The sequence below is a fragment of the Eptatretus burgeri genome, chromosome 2 (assembly GCF_056783735.1).
Source record: "Eptatretus burgeri isolate ZD-2024b chromosome 2, Ebu_testis_v1, whole genome shotgun sequence".
Lineage (NCBI taxonomy): Eukaryota > Metazoa > Chordata > Myxini > Myxiniformes > Myxinidae > Eptatretus > Eptatretus burgeri.
In genome coordinates this window covers 137,340,549-137,353,113 of record NC_140962.1, presented here as the reverse complement: position 1 = coordinate 137,353,113, position 12,565 = coordinate 137,340,549, and the positions used below count along the sequence as shown (strand labels likewise).

At 39.5% G+C, this 12,565-nt stretch overlaps 1 protein-coding gene across 2 annotated transcripts in view; it reads right to left on the bottom strand.

Moving 5' to 3' along the window:
- Positions 1-5,163, bottom strand: part of DNPH1 (2'-deoxynucleoside 5'-phosphate N-hydrolase 1) — a 26,879-nt gene extending 21,716 nt beyond the window's left edge. Inside the window, exons 1-2 of one of the 2 annotated variants that reach the window (XM_085871425.1) lie at positions 5,041-5,163; positions 4,538-4,696 (exon numbers count right to left, since the gene is read on the bottom strand). In XM_085871425.1, the coding sequence (XP_085727551.1) occupies positions 4,538-4,696; positions 5,041-5,074 (193 nt within the window). In that variant the 5' untranslated portion in view covers positions 5,075-5,163. The remainder of the gene's footprint in view (positions 1-4,537; positions 4,697-5,040) is intronic. The other variant, XM_085871424.1, reaches the window with a different exon arrangement.
- Between the last annotated feature and the right edge of the window lie 7,402 nt (positions 5,164-12,565).

Genomic DNA, 12,565 nt, shown 5'->3' with positions numbered 1-12,565 from the left:
TCATGATGATTGAGGCTCCACGAGGTGAGATCTTGCATGGAGCCCCAGACTGAGGGATTGTGACTGTTATCTTGAACTTCTTCCATTTTCTAATAATTGCGCCAACAGTTGTTGCCTTCTCACGAAGCTGCTTGCCTATTGTCCTGTAGCCCATCCCAGCCTAGTGCAAGTCTACAATTTTGTCCCTGATGTCCTTAGACAGCTCTCTGGTCTTGCCCATTTTGGTAAGGTTGGAGTCTAATTGATTGAGTGCGGACAGCTGTCTTTTATGCAGATAACGAGTTCAAACTGGTGCAGTTAATACAGGTAATGAGTGGAGAATGGGAGGGATTCTTAAAGACAAAACTAACAGGTCTGTGAGAGCGGAATTCTTACTGGTTGGTAGGTGATCAAATACTTATTTCATGCAATAAAATGAAAATTAATTATTTAAAAATCATACAATGTGATTTTCAGAATTTTTGTTTTAGATTCCGTCTTTCACAGTTGAAGTGTACCTATGATAAAAATTACAGACCTCTACGTGCTTTGTAAGTGGGAAAACCTGAAAAATCGGCAGTGTATCAAATACTTGTTCTCCCCACTGTATATATATATATATATATATATATATATATATATATATATATATATATATATATATATATATATATATATATATATATATATATATATATATATATATATATATATTTATATATTTATATCCTCCTCTTCTTTCGGCTGCTCCCGTTGGGGGTCTCCACAGCGGATCATTCGTTATGATCCGCATATTGATTTGGCATAGGTTTTAAGCCGGATGCCCTTCCTGACGCAACCCTGGTCGCCTCTTACGACACAGGGATAAGGATTGGGTTTTGCCATGATTCCGGGCTGCCCTACACCCTCTCATAGCGCGGCCCAGCGCAGAGCTCCCGTCCTCAAGCGATCCTACAACCCAAGCCTCCAAGGAGCCAGATTACAGGCGCATGCCACTACGCCCGGTTATATATATATTTTTATATATATAGAAAATATTTATTTATATATATTATATATATATTTATATTTATTTATTTATATATTTATTTATTTTTATGTATTTATAGCGAACGCAGTGAGCTTCATGCTTAACACGTGCACATGAGAGAATAGGAAACAACAGCAACAACTGCACAATACCCCTGATGATTTGGAATCCGTGTCATGGCTATGACCCTTTTGCTTCCGGTTGTTTTTAAACGCTGTGCGGTGTATAAACACGAATGGGTTTTATTTCTATCTTGTGAATATCACTTAACGCATGCACATGAGAGAATAGGAAACAACAACAACACAATACCATGGCAATTTTGAATCCGTATCGTTGCTCTGACCCTTTTGCTTCCGTTTTTTTTTTGCTTCTGTTTTTTTTTGTTTCCGGTTTTTGTCATGGGGAATGATGCATGCCGGGAGATAAAGGCATCGTCGGTGACATGAAAGACCCAAATAATATCAGACATGGTGTATATTTCCTCCACTGATTTTAATAAAGATATCTCCTGCATCATCAAAAAATAATTTTTAATCGTGATTTACGTTATTTGATCGCTGATCCCGAATCCAGGCCGAAGTAACCGGAAATTGCGTATACAGTTGTGAATTAGAGGGGGAGCACTCGGGAGAGTGCAAAACCTCCGCCGACAATACTGCTGGGTCACTCAAGTGAACCTTATATCTTATTCATTAAATATGATGTCAACAGTGCTGACAGTTATAGTTCTTTTCTCCAACATTTTTTTTTGGGGTGGGAGGGGGGGGGTTGGAAATCACTTTAACATGTGGAAATGCAAAAAAAAGAAATCGAAATTTTGTTGAAAAAAAAGTTGCAAAAATGTTTTTTTCTCAAACAATTATTTTTTTTGGGGGGGGGGGTTGGAAATCACTTAAAACATGTAGAAATGCAAATAAAAAAACATTTTTTTTTCTCTAACAATTTTTTGGGGGAGGGGGTTGGAAATCACTTAAAACATGTTGGAATAATAAATATAAATAAATAAATGACCGTTTTTACAGCCATTTTTCCCTGCTGTGCAGGGGTTAAGCTTTTTCTTGAGGCAATGTTTTTTTTATGGCCGGATGCCCTTCCTGACGCCAACCCTGGTCGCCTCTTACGACACAGGGATATGGTATACCTATTCTAACCGGGGCATACACCGGGACCAGTACACTGGTACACACTTCGCCGACCTCAGATGGATGACAGGCTGAGTCAACCCCCTGGTGTTAATTCAGCAGCCAACGGGGCTTGAACTCAGGACCCTGGGATCCCAAGCCGCCACCCTAACCACTAAGCCAGCACCAGGCTTACATGTAGGAATGCAAAAAAAAAAATTCTCAATTTTTTTTTTTGGGGGGGGGGGGTTGGAAATCACTTAAAACATGTAGAAATGTAAAAAAGAAAAAAATTCTCCAACAATTTTTTTTTGGGGGGGGGACAAAGTCCAAAATTTAATGGCATGATCTTTGGACCATACCTACCCCCCCCCCCCACCAAGTTTCATCGAAATCCGTCAAGAAGTTTTTCCGTAATACTGATCACAAACAAACAAACAAACAAACAAACAGAAAGGGGTGAAAACAGTAACCTCCATCCATCTTTGAAGATGGCGGAGGTTAACAAGTTATAGGTAAAGTCAAAAGCGAATGTAAGAAGAATTCTACGTTCAATCTAGTATTTTTTTTTTTTGATGAGATCCTGTTCTGGGCGTGTAGTTGTTGTTGTGAAGGTAATGTTGAGGTAATATATATTTTTTTTTGATGAGATCCTGTTCTGGGCGTGTAGTTGTTGTTGTGAAGGTAATGTTGAGGATTTTTTTTTCAGATTTATATCCTGTTCTCGGCGGTGTAGTTGTTGTTGTGAAGGTAATGTTGAGGTATAATGTTGTGGTGACATTAATTTTTTTAGATGAGATCCTGTTCTCGGCGGTGTAGTTGTTGTTGTGAAGGTAATGTTGAGGTAATATTTATTTTTGCAGATGAGATCCTGTTCTCGGCGGTGTCGTTGTTGTTGTGAAGGTAATGTTGAGGTAATATTTATTTTTTCTTCGCAAAAAGACTGTTTAATTTGATATATTTAAGAAGTGAATGTAAGAAGAATTCTACCTTCGCTTCTTGGCTTTGCCTATTCCATTTTAGTGAACGCAGTGAGCTTCATACTCAACGTGTGCACGTGAAAGAATAGGAAACAACAACAACAATACAATACCCCCTGGCTATTTGGAATCCGTGTCGTTGGCTATGACCTTTTGCTTCCGGTTGTTTTTAAACGCTGTGCGGTGTATAAACACGATTGGGTTTTATTTCTATCTTGTGAATATTACTTTACGCGTGCACATGAGAGAATAGGAAACAACAAAAACAACACATTGCCCTGGCAATTGTGAATCCGTGTCGTTGGCTATGACCCTTTTGCTGCCGTTTTTTTTTTTGCTTCTGGTTTTTCTTTTGTTTCCGGTTTTTGTCATGGGGAATGATGCATGCCGGGAGATAAAGGCATCGTCGGAGACATGAAAGACCCAAATAATATCAGACATGGTGTATATTTCCTCCACTGATTTTAATAAAGATATCTCCCGCATCATCAAAAAATAATTTTTAATCGTGATTTACGTTATTTGATCGCTGATCCCGAATCCAGGCCGAGGTAACGGAAATTGCGTATCCAGTTTTGAACACTTTAAAGGTAAAGTCAGAAGCGAATGTAAGAAGAATACTATGTTCGCTTCTGGTATTTATTTTTTTAGATGAGGTCCTGTTCTTGGCGGTGTAGTTGTCGTTGTGAAGCTAATGTTGAGGTAATATTATTTTTTTCAGATGAGATCCTGTTCTAGGTGGTGTAGTTGTCGTTGTGAAGGTAATGTTGAGGTAATATTATATTTAAGAAGCGAATGTAAGAAGAATTCTATGTTCGCTTCTCGTATTTATTTTTTCAGATGAGATCCTGTTCTAGGCGGTGTAGTTGTCGTTGTGAAGGTAATGTTGAGGATTTTTTTTTTTTCAGATGTGATCCTGTTCTTGGCGGTGTAGTTGTCGTTGTGAAGGTAATGTTGAGGATTTTTTTTTTCCAGATGAGATCCTGTTCTCGGTGGTGTAGTTGTCGTTGTGTAGGGAATGTTAAGGTAATATTTATTTTTTAATCGCAAAAAGACTTTAATTTGATATATTTAAGAAGCGAATGCAAGAACAATTCTACGTTCGCTTCTTGGCTTTGCCTATTCCATATATATATATATATATATATATATATATATATATATATATATATATATATATATATATATATATATATATATATATATATATATATATGCTATACAAGATTAAGCTTGCGAAAAGACTTGAAAAATACATATCGATTTGAAATGAACTTTAGGCCATCATGATGCACGTTGTGAGGAGTTAAAGTTTGATCAAGAGCAAATTTCTTGCATTTAAAAAGTAACAGCCTCATATAAAAAGTAAAAACTTGTGTTTAAAGTGCGGAAGCAATCCAAGAGGGAGAGCACTTCAAACGAACCCGCTCCGTGCATCGACATGTTGCCCACGTGCGGGTTCAGCAGGCGCCCGTACGTGCTCAGCAGGCGCGCGAGCTCGGCGTAGCTTGCACAGTGCTGGCGACCCCCACGTATACTGGCGCACAGGTAAACCACAGGAGCCACCATGTCCATGTCTCCCACTGAAATAAAATACAAGATTTGGTTTAGAAACAAAACCGAACAAATTGTCTGAACTGCGGCGGTTTCATTAATTTTTCTCGGTCTACTTTGTCAAAGGGGACTTTAGCCGCTGATTTACTGCAATAATTTTAATAACATGTATAGTGCAAGACAATTCGTCATACCGGTGATCGAAGGAGGAGCAATCGTGAAAAACAAAAAAAATTAAGACATTACCAATACACCGTCCAAGTAAACAACTGCAACAAATTGATTCACACAAATCAATATTTTCACGGTTTCAACAACAGTGGATGGACAAAATAGGGACTTCGCTGCAAGGAGAGGATAGAAACCTACAAACCTTTCTCATACAGACTACAGTTCATGAGGAGCATTGTGATCACTCAGCAAGCAGACTCAGTGTTGTCATGGTTACACACGTTAGAGCGACGTCCATGAAGTTCTTTCCCTTTACCCATTTCCCAAGTCAAAGTATGGATTGTACCATTACAAAAAAAAGGGTGGAGTTGTGGATTGTACCATTTCAAAAAAGGGGGTGCGTATAAAACCTTCAAGGTCCCATGACACCCAAAAGTACTGAAATTGCATATATATATATATATATATATATATATATATATATATATATATATATATATATATATATATATAGATGTCCTATAGGAGTTTTTCATCGTGATTTCAAATCTGACAATGTTTTTTCACAATACTCGTTCTGTAAAATGTAAAATTAAAAAAAACAAACCTCTTCGAGAACGCCCCTAAAAATTCTGCTGAAAGGGGCGTAACCCACATGACGTCAACTACAGGATGACAAAGGCTGCACGTAAATTACTCGGGTTGGTGGTCTACGTGATTCTATTGGCTTTCTGTGTGTTTCCACATTTGATTGATCGACTCAAACTCTTCGTTCATTTCTGCTTTAAAAAAAATCGAGCATTTGGTTTTGAATAATGGATGGCATGGACTTTGATTTGTCTGGTAACGACAGTGAGTGTGAGAGAAATGAAGGATTTTGGTCTGAATAACATGGAGAATTGTCGGATAACGTAGTCGCGGGAGGTGAAGTTCAGGCAGCTGGAAATGAAATACGGCCTTAGCAGTTCGAGCCCGAAGGAGGACAAGCAGAGGAAAATGGCGATGAAATTCCCGGCGTTCATGATGATCGGGAGGACATCGAAGGAAGACTTGGCAATAACAACTGGTTAGACTAAATCCTATTCGTAATTCAATAATGTAAATTCTACTTGCATACTGCTCGATATCAGAAATATTTTAGTGAGGTGACGTGAACAGCGCAGTGCAACGGACATGTTTCTCCGCGGCGAATTAATCACTGACAAGGCCAGCCCATGTCATCAGCCGTATCTCTCCGCGCATAAAACGAAGCAATCTCGCTGTCCGGATACGATGAAAACTTGTGTGCAGAACACACCTTGCGACACAATTGTCTCGAGTAGTCCGATAAATCTGACGTTCTGTTGAATTTTTATTTATTTTATTCCTTCTGTCGTCATGTAGCACCAGTAGAAAACAATGAAGAAAAGAGAATAATAAAAGCAATCTACAGTACCTAAGATTTATCGGACCAGTCGGACGGACGACGGATTTATCAGACGAGTCTAGACTCTAGAGTTGACAAGTAACTTGTATTAGCATGCACACAATGTATAAGTCATAGATGCATGGACATGGACATGTAAGAGTCCCGAGGCTATGAGGCCGTGTAATAGGAGAGATAAATTTGTCTTTCATAGTTGTGCCAACATATTTTTTCCTGTTCATTTATTTCAGCATCTTGGTGAAATGTTAATGAATAGCAAGCCAATGGAAGAAGTACCTTCACTTTAGAATAAACCCATGTATGTCGAGTGCAGCCATACCTGGCTTGCATGTACGTGGAATCGTACCCATCCCAGCAGGCTGGTTTCAACGAACAATTCAATAAGCTGCAAAATGTGGGTGCAGGTTTTTCACATTGTTTGATTTTAAAATTACCTCCTTGCGCCTTGAAATGATGCAATATTAATCTTTAGTATTTTACTTGTATGTCCCTGTAAGTTTCTTTTTTAATGGAAAGGTTCAACAGTCACATTTTATATTTTGTGGACATGGTATAGCCCTTTATTGTGCATGCATGTATTGGATTTGTACACGACTACAACAAGGTAGTAAAGGGATAAATAATTGCCTCGTGATTGTTGTGCATACACGGCTCAGAAGCAGAATTTCTTTTCCGCGAAACAATCACAGGAATTAAGACGATCAGTGAGATAGCAAACACATGTGCACAATGCATTTGTACGTACTTTATACGGCGCGCGATATCTAGTCAATCCACTCTGTGAGAGTCGAGTTCTGGAGATGACGTCAACGGTCACGTGACCTGCGGTTCGCTGAAGTCAACTTTTTTGAGGGGCGGGGCATAGCAAGTTGTGAAAAGCACTAGAAATGTTCGAAATATTGGTCTAATTATCCCATTGTTGATTTTAAAAAAGAAACATGGGTGATTTCTTCACAAGGGAAGGTCAAGTTAATATATAAATAAAGACCCGTATCTTGCCAAAAGGTGACCACGTGTGACTTATTTAAGGTCACACTGAGGTGAACAGAGCTGCTATCCACCAGGAGCGACTCCTTGAGGAATATCTGCCTACGAGAGATTCCGATGAGAATCGTTCTACAGAGTAACCATGAAAAATATGCATTTGCCTCATAACGTCACCAAATGACGTCATAATGTCTCAAGCTTGACATATCCAGAAAGCACTCATCGAGGTGTTCAATTTGAGGTATTACACAATATGGTACCTAAGATTTAAAAATTTGACCTTGGGGTCAAAAACTTTCGACCTCCAGCGCTAACCATGAAGGTCAAGGCCGATCGCCATCAAAAATTAATCAGCTGAGTGCCAGATCATGAACTATATTCCCATGAAGTTTGAAGACGATCCAATCAAAATTACTCAAAAAATAAGGGTTTCGTCGACTCCCCTGATTTGCGACAAAGTGACCTTGACCTTTGACCTTGACCTTGAAAATTTTATGCGCTGAAAGGGACCTCTATAGGCCTCTGAAATGCGAAGTTACAAAAATTTCCAATGATAACTGTGCTCTGCAGAGTGATCGATACGTGATTACAGACAAACAAATAAACCAATGTCACCCGCAGGGTGACCCATATCTTGCCAAAAGGTGACCACGTGTGACTTATTTAAGGTCACACTGAGGTGAACAGAGCTGCTATCCACCAGGAGCGACTCCTTGAGGAATATCTGCCTACGAGAGATTCCGATGAGAATCATTCTACAGAGTAACCATGAAAAATATGTTTGCCTCATAACGTCACCAAATGACGTCATAATGTCTCAAGCTTGACATATCTAGAAAGCACTCATCGAGGTGTTCAATTTGAGGTACTACACGATATGGTTCCTAAAACTTGAAAATTTGACCTTGGGGTCAAATATGTTTGACCTCAGGCGCTAACCATGAAGGTCAAGGCCAATCGCCACCAAAAATTAATCAGCTGAGCGCCAGACCATATACTACATTCCCATAAAGTTTGGAGACGATTCGATTAAAATTACTCTAAAAATAAGGGTTTCGTCGACTCCCCTGATTTGCGACAAAGTGATCTTGACCTTTGACCTTGACCTTCAAAATTTTATGTGCTGAAAGGGACTTCTATAGGTCTCTGATATGCGAAGTTACAAAAATTTCCAAAGATAACTGTGCTCTGCAGAGTTATTTATACGTAATTACAGACAGAAAAAACAAAACAAAAAACATATGAAGGTCAAGGCCAATCGCCACCAAAAATCAATCAGCTGAGCGCCAGACCATGAATTATATTCCCATGAAGTTTGAAGACGATCCGATCAAAATTACTCAAAAAATAAGGGTTTCGTCGACTCCCCTGATTTGCGACAAAGTGACCTTGACCTTGAAAATTTTGTGCACTGAAAGGGACCTCTCTATAGGCCTCTGATATGCGAGGTTACAAAAATTTCCAATGATAACTGTGCTCTGCAGAATTTTTTATACGTGATTACAGACAAACAAAAAAAAAAAACACAAGCTGACTAACATATCTTCCAAAAACTTCGTTTTGGCAAGATAATAACCAGAAACTTTTGGGTGTCATGGGACCTTTAATACAACTACTTTCGTTGAATCGGGTAGGAATTTGGGAACCGTGAATAAGAAGTGAATAGAGAAACAGCATGAATCGGGTAATGGTCTGACGCCTGAGGAACATAACCTAAAAGGTGAATAGGGTGAGGGTAGTTTGGGTTCCAACCTGATTCAACCCGTTACTCTATTCACCCCCCTTTTGATGAAATGGTACAATCCATACCTTAAATCAGGTAAAGGGTGATAACTTCATGGACTCATATTATTATTTGCACACATTTTCTCACCAGTTGTAAGACGAAGGAGGTATGTTAGTTTTTAGGGAAATAAAAATCCATTTGGGCTGGCAGGATAGCCGAGACTCCAGTAGAGACCATAGGTTCCAAACCTCAGGTCAGGACCGAACCAGGGTCGTGGGGATTCTCAGTCAGGTCGCGGAGTCGTACGAAGAAGAAAAAAAATTTGGATAAAAAAAAATTGACAGGACGTGTTCATACTTGATGCCCCCATCAAATTCAGGGACTGTTTCTTTGGAGAAAAAAAATTATGAAGGTATCGTTTGAGGTCACCTGGAGAATTGCACATTGCAAGAAGCCTCATAATATCAGTGAAGAACTTGTTAAGCCAGCGACTCTTGCCATTGTCAGGACTGTCTGTGGAGATGAGATTGCCAAGGATTTTCCATTGGTCCAGCTTTCTGATAACACCATCAAAGGACGAATTGACCATATGTCACAAGACATTCTCGAACAACTTGTTCATGGACTGAAACCAGAAGGAAGATTTACAATTCAGATCGACGAATCTGTGCGTAACCCTCGGCTCACGGTGTTTGTACAGTACAAAACATTTGGCAACATTGTTTGAATAATTTAAAGAAATAAGTTTTGTGAGTCACTCGGCACCTCCGCAACTGGTCAAGACATTTTCGAAATGGCCAATGGTTGTTTCACTTGACTGGATGGGTTTCTTTGCTGCTTGTACTGATGGAGCTCCGGCCATGATGGGAAGTCGAGAGGGATTTTGTACCGCGAGTGAAAGAGGTCAACCGTGACGTTGTCATTGTTCATTGCTTCTTGCATCGAGCTAACTTGGCAACGCAAGAGATTCAACCAGAGCTTCACTCGTTTCTGAAAGGATGCTCTCCAAATTGTGAACCTCATCAAGGTGAGGCCACCGAATTCTCGACTGTTCCCCATGATGTGCGAAGAAATGAGATGGGAGCACCAGCACTTGCTCGATCACTCAGAAGTCCACTGGCTTTCTCGTGTTAAAAACATTTCACGTGTTATGTTGCTCAAAACAAAAATTACTCGTTGGCTAACCGTTTCAATAATGAAGTCTGGCTGGCAAAGCTGTCTTACTTAAGTGACTTTTTCTAGCAGTGGAACGGCTTGGACAATGAAAGAACAGACGTTTGCATGTGGTACATGCTTGGGATACTCGTTGGTTGACGTTTCTGTCTGCGCTATCGCTGATGACTCACTAATAAGTGACGAAACCGGTCTGGTAAGTTGAGGGGGTGTACAGAATTGGGATTCTCATGTGTGTACTATGTGTGAACATCTTTATAGTTGTTGAGGAACTCTGTGAAGGGTTCAAAACAGCATAGCACTTACCTTGTGTTGGTCTTCTTGGGTTGCTTTACGCAGCTTCTTCGGCGAGAGGAGTGTGGGAGGGGTCAATTATTGATATAATCCTAGCTACCTGGGTTTAGTTGATTTGGTGAGAGTTGATTGGTCATTCCCTCCACTCACAGGTGAGAGATGTGGGTGGATCTTTCTATTTATCTGTATATATATACTACTGGTCAAAAGTTTTAGAACACCCCCATTTTTCCAGTTTTTACTGAAATTTAAGCAGTTCAAGTCCAGTGAATAACCTGAAATGGTACAAAGCTTAGTGGTAAACTTCCAGAGGTTAAAAAAGTAAAGTTTAGCAAAAACTGAAAAATAATGTAAATTTCAGAGTTGTTAAAAAGGCCCTTTTCCATGAACAAGTAATGGGTTAGCAACTGCAGCTGTTCTGCAGCAATGGAAGTAAATTAAGCCTTGAAAGTTTATGCAAACAATTCCTACAGGTGTCACAACTTTTGTTGATTAGTTACAAACCCTCTGTCTGTATAAAAGCAGTGTTGGAAAAAACTGTGTTGCCACACCCTCTGAAGCATTATTTGGACAATATTGCACTGCAGGAAGTAGTATATTGCTATCATAATGGTGAGAAAAAGAAAATTAATAAAGGAAGACAAAACAGACCATGATAACCCTTAAAAGTGTAGGTCTTTCCTTTCGAGAAATTGCAAAGAAGCCAAGGTGTCAGTGAGTACAGTTTCCTACACCATCAAAAGGCACTTGGTAACTGGAGGAAACTCTGACAGGAAGAGGTCTGGCAGACCCAAAGCCACAACACAATCAGAAGACAAGTTTCTGAGTGTCAACAGCTTGCGTGATCGGCGGCTCACAGGACAGCACTTCAAGCACAGCTGAACACTGGCGGAAGTCTCAGTTTCAACTGTGAAGAGAAGACTTTGAGCTGCAGGTTTGACAGGTCGAGTGGCAGTAAGAAAGCCATTGCTAAGATGGCAAAATAAGAAAAAGAGGCTTGCCTGGGCCATAAAGCACCACCAGTGGACTACTGAAAACTGGAAGAAGGTCTTATGGACCGATGAATCAAAATTTGAAATCTTCGGTTCATCACGCAGAGTTTTTGTACGTCATTGAGTCAGTGAAAGGATGATTCCTCAGTGTGTGACACCAACTGTCAAACGTGGAGGAGGAAGCGTGATGATCTGGGCTCTTTTGCTGGATCCAGTCAGTGACTTGCACAGAGTGACTGGCACCCTGAACCAAAAGGGCTACCACAGCATTTTGCAGTGCCATGCAATACCCTCTGGTCTGCGCCTAGTTGGTCAGTGGTTCATCCTACAGCAAAATATCGACCCAAAACATACCTCCAGGCTATGTCAGAACTACCTTAGAAGAAAAGAACAAGACGGGAGGCTTCAAATCATGGAATGGCCAGCACGGTCTCCATACTTAAATCCCATCAAGCTGGTTTGGGATGAAATGGACAGAAGGGTGAAAGCAAAGCAAACTAAAAGTGCAACACATTTGTGGAAACTTCTGCAACAGTGTTGGGAAGAACTTTCCGAACAATATTTGATTTCCATTGTAGAAAGAACGCCACGTGTATGTTCGGCTGTTATATCTGCAAAAGGTGGCTGCTTTGATGAGTCAAAAATTTGGATTAAATTTTGTTCAACAAAACAATTCCATGATTTCTTTTTTATCTGCAATTGTTTATTTGTTCTATGCTTTAATTTCAGAGTATATTGAAACATAAAACTGCTTAAATTTCAGTAAAAACTGGAAAAATGGGGGTGTTCTAAAACTCGTTACCAGTAATGTGTGTGTGTGTGTGTGTGTGTGTGTGTGTATATATATATATATATATATATATATATATATATATATATATATATATATATATATATATATATATATATATATATATATATATATATATATATATATATGTATTTTGTATAAACAGTAAATGTGTTTGTTTCTATTTATATACATCTGAATTAAAATTGTATTATAAGCCTGAGGGTTGGGAGGACCTGGCCAATTTACGGTCACAGCAAAAAAGGTTGGGGCCAACTGCGACTCGACTAAAGAGGTACGTCAACTCGCCTCTCAGCTGTCTAGTTTTGAATCCCCACG